The sequence below is a fragment of the Asterias amurensis genome, chromosome 2 (genome assembly GCF_032118995.1).
Source record: "Asterias amurensis chromosome 2, ASM3211899v1".
Classification (NCBI taxonomy): Eukaryota; Metazoa; Echinodermata; class Asteroidea; order Forcipulatida; family Asteriidae; genus Asterias; species Asterias amurensis.
Window position 1 is genome coordinate 1545280 of NC_092649.1, and position 20379 is coordinate 1565658.

At 37.9% G+C, this 20379-nt stretch overlaps 1 protein-coding gene across 1 annotated transcript in view; it reads right to left on the reverse strand.

Moving 5' to 3' along the window:
* Window positions 1-228: 228 nt before the first annotated feature.
* Window positions 229-20379, reverse strand: part of LOC139954218 (F-box DNA helicase 1-like) — a 34021-nt gene continuing 13870 nt past the window's right edge. The window contains exons 12-21 of the mRNA XM_071953934.1: window positions 19182-19268; window positions 18143-18279; window positions 17140-17239; window positions 16222-16343; window positions 15027-15090; window positions 14688-14873; window positions 13541-13633; window positions 7647-7768; window positions 6599-6724; window positions 229-5114 (exon numbers count right to left, since the gene is read on the reverse strand). Coding sequence (XP_071810035.1) covers window positions 4998-5114; window positions 6599-6724; window positions 7647-7768; window positions 13541-13633; window positions 14688-14873; window positions 15027-15090; window positions 16222-16343; window positions 17140-17239; window positions 18143-18279; window positions 19182-19268 — 1154 coding nt within the window. The 3' untranslated portion in view covers window positions 229-4997. The remainder of the gene's footprint in view (window positions 5115-6598; window positions 6725-7646; window positions 7769-13540; window positions 13634-14687; window positions 14874-15026; window positions 15091-16221; window positions 16344-17139; window positions 17240-18142; window positions 18280-19181; window positions 19269-20379) is intronic.

The following is a 20379-nucleotide window of genomic DNA, read 5'->3' on the forward strand; positions in this document are numbered from 1 at the left end:
CAAAATATTGAAAGAATCACAAGGGGTAAGTGCAGTGTTTTTATCAAACTTGGGCCCAAAATTGAATAATCACACTAAGTAAGTCCAGTTTTATTTTGTAGAATTTGGAAAAGGGGCAAGTCCAGTGTTGTTATCAAGTTTGGGCAAAAACGTTAAAAAAATCCAAAAAGGGTGATTATCAAATGTGGGCCCAAAATTGAAAACATTGCAAAAAGGGTCATCCAGCATTTTAATGAAAGTGAACGCTATCGAGGCCAAGATCTAGCAAAAATGTGGATAAATGGCATCATCCAGAATGTAACAGTTGGAAATTGACTTGGTTAGAAAATTTTAAGCCAATGCAAATTTCTCTAGCTGAAGTTGTTGGAAAACTTAACTGTTCTTAAAGGGGTTGTTTGAAAGCGATGGGGGAGAAATGAGGGGATTTTTGTTAAAATTAGTTGGAAAGAATTGCAGTTATTGGCTAACAAAACAAGAATGTGTCAAACATAAACACATTTCAGTTTACACAGTTTTTAGGCAAGCTGTCCGCATGTATCTTTATTTGCAAATGACATAAAAAATACTAACAGAATACAAAATTTCAGACAGTGGTGCTTCAGTAATCACAATACCATACACATTAAAGGCAGTGGACACTATTGGTAATTACTAAAAATAATTATTAGCATAAAACCTTGCTTGGTGATGAGTAATGGGGAGAGGTTGATGGTATAGTTTTCGAGAATTTGATTTCAAGACCTCAGGTTTAGAACGGGAGGTCTCGAAATCAACCCTCTAAACGCACACAACCTTGTGTGACAAGGGTGTTTTTCTGTCATTGTTATCTCGCAACTTAGACGACCAATTGAGCTCAAATTTTCACAGGTTTGTTATTTAATGCACATGTAGAGATACACCAAGTGAGAAGACTGGTCTTTGACAATTACCAATAGTGTCCACTGTTTTTAACGGGTCTATGTACCTTTTCCTAACACAAAACACACAAAACTTACAATTTGAAGATTATGATATTAGAAAGCTTCCCTTGAAATTTTACTTACCGAGGTGCTGTAGTTTTTGAGAATGAGTAAAAAAAAATTTGTCTCAGTTCTTGCATTTTAAAACGTATTAACCAGTTGCGTTATGATTATGGTATAATATCACAAGTGTTTAATGGGATTTTACATGCTAAAATAAAATTTCTGCTCACTGAGAGGAAAATTATTTTGTGACTTGTTTTACTCATTTCTCACAAGCTACCTCAAAAACTACACAACCTCAGTTAGTAATACTTGAAGGGTAGTTTTCCACTATCATTATCTTCAAACCCTGTAAGTTTAATGTACATCCGTGGAAATTTTGAAAAAGTACCAAAATTCTTTAAACAGATGCATGTATATCACGTGGTGGTTTTTCAGAATATGATAAGAGCACTCTGCACTTAACACCACTTTTGCTAAAAAACAAATTGTTGGACAAGTAGTCCAACAACTACCTCTCACTAGACTTGTGGAGAAGTCTTTAAATGTCTGATTTGGCAATAGCAAAATGTCTTGCCATCGTAACTCTCTGCAAGACTAAGAAGAAACTTTTAATAAAAATAAAACCTTACAGGTACAACCATGTGTAAACCTCTTTTGAGTAAGTGTTGGCTCTGAGAAGAGCCGGTGTGGTCTCGGCGTTTCGAACAGTATACTCTGCTCGTCTTCACTTCTTATTTCTCCACATGATGCAAAGCTTCAAACAATACTCTCTGCCAGACAGCTTGGCTGCCCAAGACCACTAGTCTCCTCTAAATGAAATCGCAGTCGCGTATGAGAGCAGTAGTCTGGCACCGAGCAGGGCCCAATTTCATAGAGCTGCTAAGCACAAAAATTTGCTAAGCATGAAATTTCTTCCTTGATAAAAACAGGATAACCAGCCAAATTTTCACGTGATTTTCAGGATAAGCAAACAACAGCTAAATACCAGTAACATAGTCGATAATCCTGTTTTTATAAAGGAAGAAATTTCATGCTAAGCAAATTTTGGTGCTCAGCAGCTTTAGACATTGGGCCCAGGGCAGTTTCGCTATCACCGTGATAGACATGATTACTGCAGTTTGCAAGACTGCAGTAGTAGAGACGACACATGTCCATCAACTAACAATGAAGCTTGAACATGTACATGTGCGTCTGTGAGTGAATTTGTCTGAGAATGAGCTTAGTGTGGAGTGGTATTCTTTTGATAAAACCCCAAAGAGTGGAAGCTAAGCACTGAAAGTATGCACATGATTGGTAAGATCCAAATATATAATTGTTTTTAGATTTGCATATAAATTATGTGGTATAAAGACAGTCATAGTGGGAAACTTCTTTTGAAATATCTTTGCTTGAAATGCAATTAGTTTGGGTTTTCAAATTTCTTAAATTATATGACACCAGTCATCTTACTCCTAGCTAGTGGGTGGTACACATGTACAGTCATCTTACCCCTAGCTAGTGGGTGGTGTGGATCGCCACCTCATAAACATTTAATAGTCTCAGGTTTTTCTTCTTATTGCATCACCATTATTATTTCAAATATATTTGGTGTAATCCTTTATATTTTATAAAAAAATAAATAACCTCAAAATATGAAAAGTGTCATCGTTGCCTTAATAAAAAAATTAAAACCCCAAAAGGGTGAATGATAGCTGCGGACTGACTGTCTAAATCGAGAAGAATCAATGACATTTGTTGTTGTTGAGGTCAAACGAGGTCACAAAGGTAGTCAATATTAGGACTAGTGGTAAGGGTTATTAGAAACTTTAGTAACGATCCTCCTAGCAGTAACTTGAGATAAGACTAGTCTGTATGAAATCCACTCTTGGTTACCAATTAACCCATATCTGCCCAACACTGGGCCCAATGTTGCAAAGCTGCTGTTTAAGCAGAAAATGGAGCTTAAAGGCACAGCCGTCGATTTCACAAAGAGTTAGGACTCGTGAGTAACTCGTCCTAACTTAGGATTAATCTTAAGGTCTGCATGCTACAGTGCAGGGTTGGGACTCGTCCTAAGTCCTAAGATTAGTCTTAAAATAGGAAGAGTTTTGTGAAATCGACGGCTGGACACTATTGGTAATTACTCAAAATAATGATTATCATAAAACCTTTCTTGATTACGAGTAATGGGGAGAGGTTGATAGTATAAAACATTGTGAGAAACAGCTCCCTCTGAAGGGACGTAGTTTTCAAGAACGAAGTTATTTTCCACGAATTTGATTTCAAGACCTCAGATTTAGAATTTGAGGTCTTGAAATCAAGCATCTGAAAGCACACAACTTCTTGTGACCAGGGTGCGACAATGGTATTTTTGATTCTCGTTAATATCTCGCAACTTCGAAGACCAATTGATCTCAAATTTTCACCGGTTTGTTATTTCAGGGTGCGACAATGGTATTTTTGATTCTGGTTAATATCTCGCAACTTCGAAGACCAATTGAGCTCAAATTTTCACCGGTTTGTTACTTTATGCATATGTTGAGATACACCAACTGTGAAGACTAGTCTTTGACAATTATCAATAGTGTCCCGTCTCTTTAAGCAGAAAATTGAGCTTAAAGGCACCTGCCACTATTGGTAATTAATGAGCAACGGAGAGCTGTTGATAGTTCAAAACATTGTGAGAAACGAATCCCTCTGAAGTAATGTAGTTTCTGAGAAAGAAGTAATTTCTCACTAAAATATTTGAATTGAATTGGAGACCTCAGCCGAGGTTTCGAAATCAAGTATGATTTGTTTTATTTTATGCACATGTTGAGAAGAATGGTCTTTGACAATTACGTAAGGCGTCCATTGCCTTTAAATATTTTCTGCCAAGTGAAAAATATGCGGGATACCAGTAAACAATTTGCATGTTTGAAATGGTAATTTGGCTAGTAACCTTTGGTAAGCATATCTTTGTTATGCTTAGCTACTTTGTGCTTAAACTGCTCTATGAAATTTGACCCTAGTCACAACATTAAGCCCATTTAGCGCTTATTAATGCATTACAATAAATATTCATTATTTACTGCCTGGAGGAAAAACAAATATCCAAATCTCTCTGAATAATTTGCTTTTCACAGGATTCTGGAATGTACTGAGTATACAGTGTTTAACATATGGTGTATAGACCATGTGAACTTTGTTTACAATCAGTGTGACCTTGGGCATTCTTGGTAATTTTATGGGAAAGTTGACATTTTGTGTAATAATTTCCACATTAATTCAAGAGTAAAAGCTGGACTAGTTTTGAGATGTGCCCCCTTTCATCATATCAAAAGTTGATAAGAATTAGACAGTGCAATCTCCATAAAATATAAGATTTTATGATATCTTCCATTAGGCTGTGTACAAATCGTGCCTGCAGGAAGTCCAGGTTTCTATGGCTCTTTTGTAAACATGTGATGTCACAGGTCGCATCGTCTATAAAATAAAAAGGTAAAAACAAGTAATATTCTGAATCCCGATGCAAAGGAAACATCTACTAAATCACCCATGTTGTCCGTGTCCTTTAAAGGCACTGGACACTATCCCAAATATAATTTCTAGCATTAAAAAATCACGAACAAGTAACAGAGAGCTGTTGATAGTACAACAAAATTGCGAGAAACGGCTCCCTCTGAAGTAAAATAGTTTTTGAGAATTAGTTTCTTTTTGAGAAAGAATTAGTTTCTCACTCAAATATTAAAAGGCACGTGAAAGCACACAAATTTATGCAACAAGGGTGTACTTTTTGTCAATGTCCTTTTGCAACTTTGATGACCAATTGCATCCAAATTTTGACACATTTTTTATTTGATGCATATGTTGGGATACAACAAAGTGAGAATATTGGTCTTTGACAAGGACCATTATTGTCCGTGTGCTCTAAGACTGGTCTTGATCCTCATCCAGTTTGTGAAAACACTGGAATGATGGGAAGCTCTCCAGGCTGCATTGAGGGCAAATAACCCCTGCTCCTTGGCGTCTGCTTGTCGGGTAGCCTTAAGAAGGGACAGAGGATAGTGTGCTCTAAGACTGCTCTTGATCCTCATCCAGTTTGTGAAAACACTGGAATGATGGGAAGCTCTTCAGGCTGCATTGAGGGCAGATAACCCCTGCTTCTCGGCGTCTGCTCGTTGGATAAGCCTGAGAAGGGACAGAGTATAGAAGGAAGAAGGAGTCAAAAACATTACATCATCAAATAATAAACCACTAGCAAAACTGACTAGGTAAATTTTAAATGGTTGAGATTTTTAAAAAAAATGACCAGAGGGGATTAGAACCAGTGACCTCCAGATTAATGTGCCTGTGCTCTACCAATGAGCGACCTCGCCCTATGTTGGTATTCTCATTTAATTTTCAAGACATTTATTTCCATTCCATCATATAATCAAAATAACAATAACAAAGACCAGCTAGTACCAGAAACGCTAAAGCTTGTGGTAGGCATGCCCGGACAAACAAAAACCCAAAATAGACGAACATGAACATTAACAAGTATCTCCCTAAGATTATTATCGGTTTTATGGAGGGAGAAATAATTAATTTTGTTTATTTCTTCTGGTTGTGAAGCTAAAGATTTAAAGAGCTGTTTAGAGCATTGAACTCAAGTTCTGGTGTTTTAGTCATCGGGGTGTGGGTTAGAACCCTGGTCATGACACTTGTATTCTGACTGGCACCCCAGAACAAAGATATCAACAAATTAGGGAGACCTCCAACTTAGGGCTAGATAGCTCAGTTGGTAGAGTACTGGGGCCAATTTCATAGAGCTGCTTAAGCAAAAAATTTGCTTAAGCACGAAAATAGCTCGCTTATTTTACACATGTTACTGAACAAAATTTAATGCCATATACATTGCTTGTGACTGGTATTTAGCTGTTGTTTACTTAGCATAACAATTGAGTGAAGTCTTGGCCGGTAATCTGAACTTACTAAGCAAGGATTTTTTTGCTTAAGCAAAATTTTGTGCTTAAGCAGCTCAATGAAACTGGGCCCTTAAGCAGCTCTATGAAATTGGGCGCAGGCATGTTAGTCCATAGGTTGTTGGTTCAAATCCCGCTAGAGCACTAAATTTGTTTTGTTAAAAAAAATACAATTAGTTCTGTGCACAGTTGTTTTACCACCCACAACATGTACAGTCGAAGGGTTAGGAAACCTTAGTCAACTATAGTCCGCCAACATTGTGGAAATGAGAATTTATTTTTTAAAGCAGAACAATTCCCTTTTAAAGGCAGTGGACACTATTGGTAATTTCTCAAAATAATTATAGCATAAAAACTTTCTTGGTAACGAGTAATGGGGAGAGGTTGATGATATAAAGCATTGTGAGAAATGGCTCTCTCTGAAGTGACGTAGTTTTCGAGAAAGAAGTAATTTTCCATGAATTTGATTTCAAGACCTCAGATTTAGAATTTGAGGTTTCAAAATCAAGCATCGTGACACGGGTGTTTTTTCTTTCATGGTTATCTTGCAACTTCAACGACCAATTGATTCAAATTTTCACAGGTTTGATATTTTATGCAAATGTTGAGATACACCAAGTGAGAAAAACTGGTCTTTGACAAAATACCAATAGTGTCCCAGTGTCTTTAAAGGACAGAACGTAAATACAAAACCCTGGAGTTTCTCACCAATTGAAAGTCCTTCATCTTGAGGAGCACTACAGTATTTTTGGGGACCGTCTGTTGGCATTCAACGCAGGTTTGGGGCTTTTCTTCTCCTGATGACTTAGCTGGGACAGGGTACATAAACTTCTCCTGGAAATTAATTGACGGAAAATCAAGTGGTTGAAAATACAACACACATTTGACATTTTTTAAGGTGGGGGGGGGGGTGGGAGCAGGGTGAATGGGTTTGAACTTATGATAATTATAATTTGGGAGGCTAATCATCCTTACTCGCAGCTAAGAGCTGAATTGTGAAGGACGCGCCAACATGTTCGAGAAGCAGGCATGCAAGGGGCCTTTGGCTGCCAGCCACATCAACCCACTATGACTACGGAACACAGCCAGAGACCGAAAATATTTGATTTTTTCCAAAAAGAGGAAAACCCTCATGTTAACGCACAACACAACTTGAACCAGGGTCACCTTGGTGAGAGGCGAGTGCTTCATGCACAAGCCAACCATGCCACACAATCAACTCAATCACACAGTCAGCTTATGAATAGAGTAAGATGCAAAAAGTAAAGCTTTCTACTTGACAATGCAGTACTGTGCCAGCCAGGAATTGTTCCAGAATGTAAAAGGTCATGCTTTTTGTAATCACAGTAAGGCCGTGTCTGACTTGGCGACAGTGGCTAAGGTTGTTGCTAAGGGTGTTGCTGTATTCTTCAACGTATCTTGACTCGATGGCCAAGACGTAGCCGCTCACTCTGACCCAGCCTAACTATAGGAAACCTAGAAAACAGTTCACCGTGCCCACTGAATTTCAAGGTATTAGCCAGGATTTGGTCAAAAGGTGTTCAAATTTGCTGGAAATTTCAAACTGAGTGTCAAAACTGTGTTCACTTACAGCACATTAACATGTAAATGAAAGATAAAACAGTGTCCAAAAGACAAATTGACAACCAAAACAGAGTGTCCAAAAGACACCCAGACAACCTCTGGCTAGCGCTATGCCGTTGATGAGGTCTCTCGACCAAAGTTGCATCAAGTTTAAGTAAACTTTGAAATGTACCTTGGCAGGTCGTTGACTTAAAAACTCCAGAAAGCTTGAGTTGAGGACGAGGCTTTTCTTGGCTCGGGTCAAGGCAACGTAGACCATATTGAGCTCATCCGCCTGAATGATGCCCAATGCATCTGTGGAGTCAAAGAGAGATAGAGAAAATTTATTGCGGATGTCACGCTGAGGTGCTTAACAGCACTGGACACAATTGGTAATTGTCAAAGACCATTCTTCTCACTTGGTGTATCTTAACATATGCACAAAATAACAAACCTGTGAAAATTTGAACTCAATTGGGCGTCGAAAGTTGCAAGAAAATAATGGAAGAAAAAACACGCTTGTTGCATAAGTTGTGTGCTTTCAGATACTTGATTTCGGGACTTCAGAATCTAATACTGAGGTCTCAAAATTAAATTCGTGGAAAATTACTTCTTTCTCAAACAATGTTCTATACTATCTACAACTCTCTATTGCCCATTACCAAGTAAGTTTTTATTCTACCAGTTATTTTGAGTATTACCAACAGTGTCCACTGCCTTTAAAAACAGCTAAAAACAGGCAGAGTAGGTTCACAAGATAACCAATCCGTCCACGTTTAGCGCGGTGACAGCATGTACTAACTACATCTCTGGCCATAACATTCCCGAAATAACTTTCAATCCGGATATCATCCGACCGTTTCACACTGCACAAAATCTAACACGGATCGAAGCAGGACACGGCTACTTTTTATGTACGCAGTGCAGTGCCTTGGACAACTGTAGTGTGCGCGGATGGCACACTCAACATGGATCGGAAATTAACCCGAAGGTGTTCACACTACTTCTTTTGATCCGTGTTGGAATCTTCGACACCATAGAGATTTATCAACCCACCTCCCGGGCAGGGTTGGTTTTGACACGGATAATGCACCATATCCGGATCGACTCCTTGTTGAAAAGTTGTAGTGTGAAAAGGTCAGTCGTATCTGTGTCCAACACGAAGATTTTTTGTAGCGTGAAAAGGCCCTCATGTTACTAAGCAAGGTTTTGTTTAGCTTACGCACATTATTTTTGTGCTTAAGTAGCTCTATGAAATTGGGCCCAGGCAATACATTTGGTTCTTGGAAAAAAAGTAGGAAATTTTTGTTCTGTGGGAAAGGTCTCATACTTCAAAAACATAGCTTCGTAATACCTTGCAGGAAAATACTGAATGTTGCAGTGGCATGAGTGTACTGAGTGACGGATGCGAGTGCTATACTTAATTAGATGAAATGGAAAGGTTTGCGCTAACACCATGTAATGACAATCTCTAATGATGGGGTGGTTCTGAAAAGAACCGTTTGGTTTCAACTCAACGTTTCGATCAGTATGCTCTGATCGTCTTCATTGTTGAATCTAGTTGTGTGACACACTCAGTTTCTAATAAAGTCCTAATAATGAAATGGAAAAACAAAATATAAGTCTCTAACCTAATTTTAAAATGGTGTAAATGCATCTGTGTTTGATATTCACCAGAGGACGTTCAGAGCATACTGATCGAAACGTGGAGTTGAAACTAACGGTTCTTGAAGAAGACGATCACAGCATACTGATTGAAATGTGAAGTTGAAACCAATGGTTCTTGAAGAAGATGATCAGAGCATACTGATCGAAACGCGGAGTTGAAACCAATGGTTCTTGAAGAAGATGATCAGAGCATACTGATTGAAACGTGAAGTTGAAACCAATGGTTCTTGAAGAAGACGATCAGAGCATACTGATCGAAACGTGAAGTTGAAACCAATGGTTCTTGAAGAAGACGATCAGAGCATACTGATTGAAACGTGAAGTTGAAACCAATGGTTCTTGAAGAAGATGATCACAGCATACTGATTGAAATGTGAAGTTGAAACCAATGGTTCTTGAAGAAGATGATCAGAGCATACTGATCGAAACGCGGAGTTGAAACCAATGGTTCTTGAAGAAGATGATCAGAGCATACTGATTGAAACGTGAAGTTGAAACCAATGGTTCTTGAAGAAGACGATCACAGCATACTGATTGAAATGTGAAGTTGAAACCAATGGTTCTTGAAGAAGATGATCAGAGCATACTGATCGAAACGCGGAGTTGAAACCAATGGTTCTTGAAGAAGATGATCAGAGCATACTGATCGAAACGCGGAGTTGAAACCAACGGTTCTTGAAGAAGATGATCAGAGCATACTGATCGAAACGTGAAGTTGAAACCAATGGTTCTTGAAGAAGACGATCACAGCATACTGATCGAAACGTGAAGTTGAAACCAATGGTTCTTGAAGAAGACGATCACAGCATACTGATTGAAATGTGAAGTTGAAACCAATGGTTCTTGAAGAAGATGATCAGAGCATACTGATTGAAACGTGAAGTTGAAACCAATGGTTCTTGAAGAAGACGATCACAGCATACTGATTGAAATGTGAAGTTGAAACCAATGGTTCTTGAAGAAGACGATCAGAGCATACTGATCGAAACGCGGAGTTGAAACCAACGGTTCTTGAAGAAGATGATCAGAGCATACTGATTGAAATGTGAAGTTGAAACCAATGGTTCTTGAAGAAGACGATCAGAGCATACTGATTGAAACGTGGAGTTGAAACCAATGGTTCTTGAAGAAGATGATCAGAGCATACTGATTGAAATGTGAAGTTGAAACCAACGGTTCTTGAAGAAGATGATCAGAGCATACTGATCGAAACGTGAAGTTGAAACCAATGGTTCTTGAAGAAGACGATCAGAGCATACTGATCGAAACGTGAAGTTGAAACCAATGGTTCTTGAAGAAGATGATCAGAGCATACTGATCGAAACGTGGAGTTGAAACCAATGGTTCTTGAAGAAGACGATCAGAGCATACTGATCGAAACGTGAAGTTGAAACCAATGGTTCTTGAAGAAGATGATCAGAGCATACTGATCGAAACGTGGAGTTGAAACCAATGGTTCTTGAAGAAGACGATCAGAGCATACTGATCGAAACGTGGAGTTGAAACCAATGGTTCTTGAAGAAGACGATCAGAGCATACTGATCGAAACGTGAAGTTGAAACCAATGGTTCTTGAAGAAGATGATCAGAGCATACTGATTGAAATGTGAAGTTGAAACCAATGGTTCTTGAAGAAGATGATCAGAGCATACTGATTGAAATGTGAAGTTGAAACCAATGGTTCTTGAAGAAGATGATCAGAGCATACTGATCGAAACGCGGAGTTGAAACCAACGGTTCTTGAAGAAGATGATCAGAGCATACTGATTGAAATGTGAAGTTGAAACCAATGGTTCTTGAAGAAGATGATCAGAGCATACTGATTGAAATGTGAAGTTGAAACCAATGGTTCTTGAAGAAGATGATCAGAGCATACTGATCGAAACGTGAAGTTGAAACCAACGGTTCTTGAAGAAGATGATCAGAGCATACTGATCGAAACGCGGAGTTGAAACCAACGGTTCTTGAAGAAGATGATCAGAGCATACTGATCGAAACGTGAAGTTGAAACCAATGGTTCTTGAAGAAGACGATCACAGCATACTGATTGAAATGTGAAGTTGAAACCAATGGTTCTTGAAGAAGATGATCAGAGCATACTGATTGAAACGTGAAGTTGAAACCAATGGTTCTTGAAGAAGACGATCACAGCATACTGATTGAAATGTGAAGTTGAAACCAATGGTTCTTGAAGAAGACGATCAGAGCATACTGATTGAAATGTGAAGTTGAAACCAATGGTTCTTGAAGAAGATGATCAGAGCATACTGATTGAAACGTGAAGTTGAAACCAACGGTTCTTGAAGAAGATGATCAGAGCATACTGATCGAAACGCGGAGTTGAAACCAACGGTTCTTGAAGAAGATGATCAGAGCATACTGATCGAAACGTGAAGTTGAAACCAATGGTTCTTGAAGAAGATGATCAGAGCATACTGATTGAAATGTGAAGTTGAAACCAATGGTTCTTGAAGAAGATGATCAGAGCATACTGATTGAAATGTGAAGTTGAAACCAATGGTTCTTGAAGAAGACGATCAGAGCATACTGATCGAAACGTGGAGTTGAAACTAACGGTTCTTGAAGAAGACGATCACAGCATACTGATTGAAATGTGAAGTTGAAACCAACGGTTCTTGAAGAAGATGATCAGAGCATACTGATCGAAACGTGAAGTTGAAACCAATGGTTCTTGAAGAAGATGATCAGAGCATACTGATTGAAATGTGAAGTTGAAACCAATGGTTCTTGAAGAAGACGATCAGAGCATACTGATCGAAACGTGGAGTTGAAACTAACGGTTCTTGAAGAAGACGATCACAGCATACTGATTGAAATGTGAAGTTGAAACCAATGGTTCTTGAAGAAGACGATCACAGCATACTGATTGAAATGTGAAGTTGAAACCAATGGTTCTTGAAGAAGATGATCAGAGCATACTGATTGAAACGTGAAGTTGAAACCAATGGTTCTTGAAGAAGACGATCACAGCATACTGATTGAAATGTGAAGTTGAAACCAATGGTTCTTGAAGAAGATGATCAGAGCATACTGATTGAAATGTGAAGTTGAAACCAATGGTTCTTGAAGAAGACGATCAGAGCATACTGATCGAAACGTGGAGTTGAAACTAACGGTTCTTGAAGAAGACGATCACAGCATACTGATTGAAATGTGAAGTTGAAACCAACGGTTCTTGAAGAAGATGATCAGAGCATACTGATCGAAACGTGAAGTTGAAACCAATGGTTCTTGAAGAAGATGATCAGAGCATACTGATTGAAATGTGAAGTTGAAACCAATGGTTCTTGAAGAAGACGATCAGAGCATACTGATCGAAACGTGGAGTTGAAACTAACGGTTCTTGAAGAAGACGATCACAGCATACTGATTGAAATGTGAAGTTGAAACCAATGGTTCTTGAAGAAGACGATCACAGCATACTGATTGAAATGTGAAGTTGAAACCAATGGTTCTTGAAGAAGATGATCAGAGCATACTGATTGAAACGTGAAGTTGAAACCAATGGTTCTTGAAGAAGACGATCACAGCATACTGATTGAAATGTGAAGTTGAAACCAATGGTTCTTGAAGAAGACGATCAGAGCATACTGATTGAAATGTGAAGTTGAAACCAATGGTTCTTGAAGAAGATGATCAGAGCATACTGATTGAAACGTGAAGTTGAAACCAACGGTTCTTGAAGAAGATGATCAGAGCATACTGATCGAAACGCGGAGTTGAAACCAACGGTTCTTGAAGAAGATGATCAGAGCATACTGATCGAAACGTGAAGTTGAAACCAATGGTTCTTGAAGAAGATGATCAGAGCATACTGATTGAAATGTGAAGTTGAAACCAATGGTTCTTGAAGAAGATGATCAGAGCATACTGATTGAAATGTGAAGTTGAAACCAATGGTTCTTGAAGAAGACGATCAGAGCATACTGATCGAAACGTGAAGTTGAAACCAATGGTTCTTGAAGAAGATGATCACAGCATACTGATTGAAATGTGAAGTTGAAACCAATGGTTCTTGAAGAAGACGATCAGAGCATACTGATCGAAACGTGGAGTTGAAACCAATGGTTCTTGAAGAACCACCCCAACTCATCAGAGAACGCCAACCTTTTCATATCGTTTAGTCCACCATGCAAAGTTAAAATTTAATTAGAAGAAGCCATAACACTATAAGTATTATTTTCTGTTTCCCCCATCCATAGCATCATCTATAAAGATCATACACTCCATTCCAACAATAAGAGGTATTGGTATTGGATGCTTTAGGGGCCATATTTTTTCAAGTAATTTTTGTTTAATCCAGGCTGCTGGCTTTAGATCCAACTCTTTGTGAATGCATGTTGTTAGTATGTGTTTTTAATGCCCAATAAATAAAATAATAATTCTGAAAATAACATACTTTGTCTGCATGACTTGATAGCGAAATCATCGGTGATCTTCACAGTATCAAATTCGAGTCCCTTGCTCTTGTGCACTGTGCTGAGAACAATAGCTGTGAAAAAAAGAGACAACACTTCAGACCCTCCTTTATTTGTCTAACCTAGTGGATTGTTTCTTTATCGAGGGGGTCCAACGTTGAGTTTAGTTTGTGTCATGCACTCAGGTACTAAAAATGAAATGGAAAAATAATACGTCTCTAACCTCATTTTAAAATGGTGTATATGCATCTATGTTTAATACTTTTCAGCTGCAATTTTTGTTCAAAACCGAGACAATAATGGTTTCAACCATGAAAATGTACATCAACATTTATATTCATTCCTGAGTTCTGACGCCATTCAATCAAAACATCATTGGATTTTGACATTTTGACTGGTGCAGACTGGTTGGATTGAACAGATCCATTTGTTTGTTTTTCTGTATGATGACGCCATGTTTCTAATTGCACTCAAAACAGCATTCTGGACACCATTATAAGGTGAAAATCGTAATGTTTTCTACACTTTCATGAGGACTAGCAAAATATTACATATATGAGGGCATAACAAAACTGACCCTATGTCAAATTTGTATCCAGGGATAAAGAATTTTAATTTTGAAAATTTTTATAATTTGAAGAATAAACGAACCCCCAAATGATTTCAATGCAAAATGAAAACGTCAACGAACCACAGATATAATACCTAGATCAGCCGCGCGTACATACGCAGGTTCTGGCATTGGGGCAGCCATTAGCCTATCTCCAACGTTCAGGCAAATCAGCACGTGACATTTAGTGCGTCCATAGTGGTTTAAGGTATCTCCCAGGTTCATCTCCAGCACATTTAAACCAGTACGTGACTTTTTAGCACGTCCATGAAGAACCTTCAGCCGATTTCACGAAACGCTAGGATTAATCCTAGCTCGAGTAAGAACGAGTAACCCATCCTAACTTATGATGGGTTCAATTCATCCTACGTATTTGGATACGCAACTGAACCCGTCCTAAGTCATAAGACGAATCCTAAGTTAGAAAGAGTTTGGTGAAATCAATGGCGTTTGTGTACGGCTTATGGTGTTTAAGTGCAGCCGATCTAGGTATTACATTCTATATCTACGCTACAAACCTGCTAAGCTTTCATGTCTGGTCCTACTCTGAATGAGCTTAATAAGTTCAGGAATCTGTATGTTATATTGCTCCACAATGCGGATCTTATTAAGCAGCTCCACTTCCTCCGTCTGACTGGCATACGCCTTCAGGGAACCTATCGACTTATGATACTTGACCAGTTTACTCTTGATAACTCTTCTCTCTGTTGGTAAAGTGTAAGAAAATGAAATATTTATGATGCTCTGTGTGTCAATACCTGGCATTTCCTGCAAAAAATTCAAATTGTTCTGCAAAAAAAAAGGTGAGAGTAAGAGCTTTCAAATAACACACTTTATTTTGTCTATTTTCCACTTACCTGACTGAGGCAACTGAAGCTGGTAGATGTCAAGAATCAAATCCATACCATAACCATCTATGCCCTGAATGTAAATATATATCAATGAGAATCAACAATGTGTGGATCACAGTATTCAAACAAGAATGTACAATGAGTGGATTAAAGTATTGAAACAAGAATCTACAATGTGTGGATCGCAGTATTGAAACAAGAATCTACAATGTGTGGATCGCACTATTGAAAAAAGAATCTACAATGTGTGGATCGCATTATTGAAACAAGAATCTACAATGTGTGGATCAAAGTGTTGAAACAAGAATCTACAATGTGTGGATCAAAGTATTGAAACAAGAATCTACAATGTGTGGATCAAAGTATTGAAACAAGAATCTACAATGTGTGGATCAAAGTATTGAAACAAGAATCTACAATGCGTGGATCAAAGTATTGAAACAAGAATCTACAATGCGTGGATCAAAGTATTGAAACAAGAATCTACAATGTGTGGATCGCAGTATTGAAACAAGAATCTACAATGAGTGGATCAAAGTATTGAAACAAGAATCTACAATGTGTGGATCGCAGTATCCAGTTATAAGAATCAACAGAGTGTGAATAATTGTAGGGGTTTCATTATTTGATTATCTGTTTGTTTGTATCTGTAATTATTTAATTATCTGTTGCAGGTTTAATTGTTTGCTTGTTTGTTTGTTTGTTCGGGTGTTTGTTTGTTGTGTTTTTTTTTGTTGGTCTCAGTTGGGTTTGTTAGTTAAGTGTGCTTGTTAAACTTTACTGTCTTTGTTTTATCTAATTTTAGTTCTCATAACGTCTCTTTGACCGTCGCTTTTAAATTTGTAATGTTTCTTGTGTATAAATAATTCTCCTGTGCTTTTAAAAACAATCATATAAAAATGTAAATCTGTAATTTAATTCAGTCTTAGGACTGCGACAAACAGATGTTTTTCTTTTTACAATAAACCAGAAATAATAATAATGATGTTGACATGTTTGACTTTTATATATTTCCTGGCTCAGTTTTGCTTAACCAAAAGTGCACAATAGCCATAAAGTAGGAACTAAACAAAATTATTTGAAGAAAAATAATCACGCACACATAAAACTCAAAATGGTTGGGACCAACTTGGTCCCAGTCAATTCAAAGTCTCTCAAATCAATACTATATCCCCCACTCCCCAAATGAATACATTCTTACCCCAGCAAACCCTATCATGGTGGTAGTGTCTGCTTTGACAATATTCACAGCTTCTCTAAAGAGAATGACATTGGTTCGGGTAATGATGGCTACTTGGCCGAGCTCCTCCCCATCGATGTGATCTGTAGTTTTCGAGAAAGAAGTAATTTTCCACTTAAATATTTGAATTTGATTTCGAGACCTAAGAACTAGATTTCGAGGTTCGAAATCAAGCATCTGAAAGCACACAACTTTGTGTGACAAGGGTGTTTTTTCTTCCATCATTATCTTGCAACTTCAGACGACCAATTGAGTTCAAATTTTCACAGGTTTGTTATTTTGTTCATATGTTGAGATACACCAAGTGAGAAAACTGGTCTTTGACAATTGCCAAAGGTGTCCAGTGTCTTTAACTATATAAAACGAGGATATAAATAACAAAGTTAACCTCTGAAATTCAAAAGATGTATAGCGTCTTTGAGATAATGTTGGAAATCTGAGTCAGTTATCTCCGCGCAGGAAGAACAATGCAAAATAATTGGTATACACAATCTGAGAAACATTTCTACATGAAACATTTTTCAGTTTGAGTTTTCTTTTTTGAAGAATCCCTTTCCCCAAAACAATATTCCTATCAAGGGAACGGTTTCTCAACATGTTAAACACTAAAAACATATGCAGTGCTTGATGGTCATTCATTTTATCCATATAAACCACAAGGGAAACTGACTGGGTACATTTTTAAATGATTTTTACAGGTTGAACAAAGAATTGACTAGAGTGGGATTCGAACCAACGGCTTTCGGATTAACATGCCGGCGCTCTAGCAACTGAGCTATCTAGCCCCAAATTGGCATTCTCCCTACTGGTGGTCACTCATTTTGTAACAGAAATTACAAAAGGTTTACCCTCCCTTTAACTGTCACCCTTGTGAATTACCTTGTTCCATTTTGCCGACCAGGATATGTCTGACTTTCGATGAAGACCTTTCCAGTATGCAGTCTGCAATGTAGGCAATCCCAGGACCAAAACGGAACGACTGGAGAAAGAAAAATGTTAGTTAGCTGTGTACAAAGACATTGAGCTCGACTATTAGCGGCAACGCAATAACTCGGGTCGACTGAGTGAAGCCCGGTTCATACTTCCTGCTAATGCGAATGCGATATGAATGAGGACGGCACATATTCGCAACAAATAATTCGCAGCAGTTGAGTTGTGCTCAACTCTCTTGCGAATATCACAGCGAAAAACAGAGTTGTGACGACAAACTCATGTCAAGTTTGCATCGCATTCGCATTCGCAGGAAGTATGAACTGGGCTTCTTGAGTGAGTGAGTGAGCGTGTACAAAGTGTGTATACCACAATGTTGCATGAAATCGGTCTTGGAGCATCGGACGCAAGCTGTGATGTTTCTGATCAGCAGAGTGAAGGTTGTATCCTCAAAAAACTAAAAAAACTTCACGATTGGCTTTGTCCTTCAGATGGGACATCAAGCCATAGGCCCTGTGTACTAGGATTGGTAGGGAATGTAAAAGAACCCAGAACGCTTATTGAGGAAAAAGTAGGGGTTAACCCCAGGGTTGCTGGTTCACGAAGCGAGCACCCTCGTCTTCAGGTTTCCTCAGGCTTGAGAGCTACAGTGGTTAGGTTTACTAAATGAGGCAGCCTTAGTTTTATTACCAAAAATAATAACAATTCTATTTCATCCCTTATGCCAATATAACATAATTAAAAAAATATGAATGGCCTAACGCTTCGGCCCTAGCAGGACTCTTTCTCGAATTTAACCTTCAAGAAAGAATCTGCTGGGGTCGAAACTTCAGGGCATTCACTATTTTTTGCATTTATACCATAGGTCCTTTTGGTTGGTTTGCAGTTTGCAACAGCTTATCTCATTTTTTCAAAAGACAATGAAATTTGAAAACAAATATTGTCCACAAACCTGTGTAAGGTGGAACGTGTGTTGACTGACCACTCTACTCATTGCATTGGTAGCACCACGGAAGCCGTAGATCTGTTGATGGTTGTCGCCAACAAGGATCTTAGCGGAGCGTTGATTCATGAGGATATCCTGCTGGGCTGGAACAGTTTAAAATCAAAGAAAACAAAATATGACTATCTTCTACAAATTTGACATACACCATCTTCTCCTTTCAGAGTTGATGCTCATGACAGGCGGAGTAACGCTTTTCAGATTGTGCATTCCTATTAAGGGTTATTCTTCCTGCATGGACATATTTGCTCCGGAATTTTTGTGATATCCCAAGAATATGACCACCTTTTGAAATGAACGTTCAGATGTCAGTTACATAGGATTAAAACAACCGAGCAGTTAAAAAAACCAAAGGTATACTTTGCCATTATGGCTCTTAGCAACATTAACATTTGGCACAAAAAGGTAGAAATAGCAATATTGTCCCACTGTAGTGACACTTGTGTCCTTAATAATAATAATATAAATTTATAATGCGCACTTTTCCAGAAAACCGATCAAGACACTTAATTGTAGAGCGCCTTAGAAATGTTTATTATTATTATTATTATTATTATTATTATTATTATTATTATTATTATTATTATTATTATTATTATTATTATTATTATTATTATTATTATTATTATTATTATGGGACGTAAAGCTGTTGGTCACATGTGTTGTGTAACGCATGTAAAAGAACCCAGTGCACTTATCAAAAGGAGAAGGTGTTCGCCCCGGTGTTCCTGGCTGTGGCTGCTGTATGCGCCGTAGCACCTTGTAAACCCTTATAAGCTGCTAACTAATTGGGTCTCAAAATTCATCATTGCAATAACCTATCTTTCTGAAAGTTTATATAATATACTCAGCGCCTTGAGTACCTTGTTTGATAGATACGTGCGCTATATAAGACTCTGATATTATTATTATTATATTATAGTGAATCTCTCTAAAGCTGAAAACTTATACATGAAATGTAGGATTTGAGTTTATTGAAATGACTGACCTGGCGTAAGGTCCTGAGCCTCGTCAATCAGCAGACAGTCGTAGTTGAGATTCCATGGTTTGCTTAGCTGGTATAACTTCAAGTATACTGGACATCCATGGCGGAAAGGAAATAGGAGAATAAGAAATCATAACCTGAACCCAATTTCATAAAGGCTGTAAGCATAAACTCTTGCTAAGCACAGAAAACCGCCCATAATTCTATGAAGTTTACATTGTTGCAACTGGTGCCTGACTCATTTTTTGCTAGCAATGAAATTTTCTTAGCAGTATTTTCTGACATTGGACACTATTGGTAATTGTCAAAGACCAGTCTTCTTACTTGGTGCATCTCAGCATATGCATAAAATAACAAACCTGTGAAATTTTAAGCTCAATTGGTCAAAGTTGTGTGCTTTCAGATGCTTGATTTTGAGACCTCATCTAATTCCGAGGTCTCAAAATCAAATTTTGTGGAAAATTACTTCTTTCTCGAAAACGATGTTACCTTAGAGGGAGCAGTTTCTCACGATGTTGTATACTATCAACAGCTCCCTATTACTCGGTACCAAGTAAGGTTTTATGCTAATAATTATTCTGAGTAATTACCAATAGTGTCCACTGCCTTTAAGAGCTTTGTGAAATTGGGCCCTCCCCTGAAGAATCTGACTTGAAAATCTTGGGACCGATTAAACAAAGGGCTCAGATTCATCTTGAGGTAGAATCATTGATTGGTCTTTGTCATCATAGTGCTGATTTATAGGCAATCAAGAAACATACAATAAAAGTTACCCATAATAATAACCAGTTTTTATATAGCGCTTTTCACACCCGAGGGCTTCTAATAATAATAGTAATAATAATAATATTTAAAATTTATATTGCGACCCTTACATACAAAATGATAAAAAAGGCGCAGAACACACGTTAAAAAGTACAGAGTGGAAGAAAAGGACAAAGAAAAAAGACTGGTCGCCTGGCCAGTGCCCAAACAAAAGTATGGGGATACGTCTGTCCCGCCAACAGAGAACTAATAGTTACTTATTACATAGGCCTATCTCTGCTGGCATCAGTAATGTTTTGACCTTTTCAGGAGACAGACGCCTCTAACCCTATCTATGCTAAAATTCTAAACTAACTGGCAAGGTGACCAAAGAAGAATACACACTAAAAAGCAGTTTTAAAAAGGTGGGTTTTTATATTACATTTAAAAGAGATGA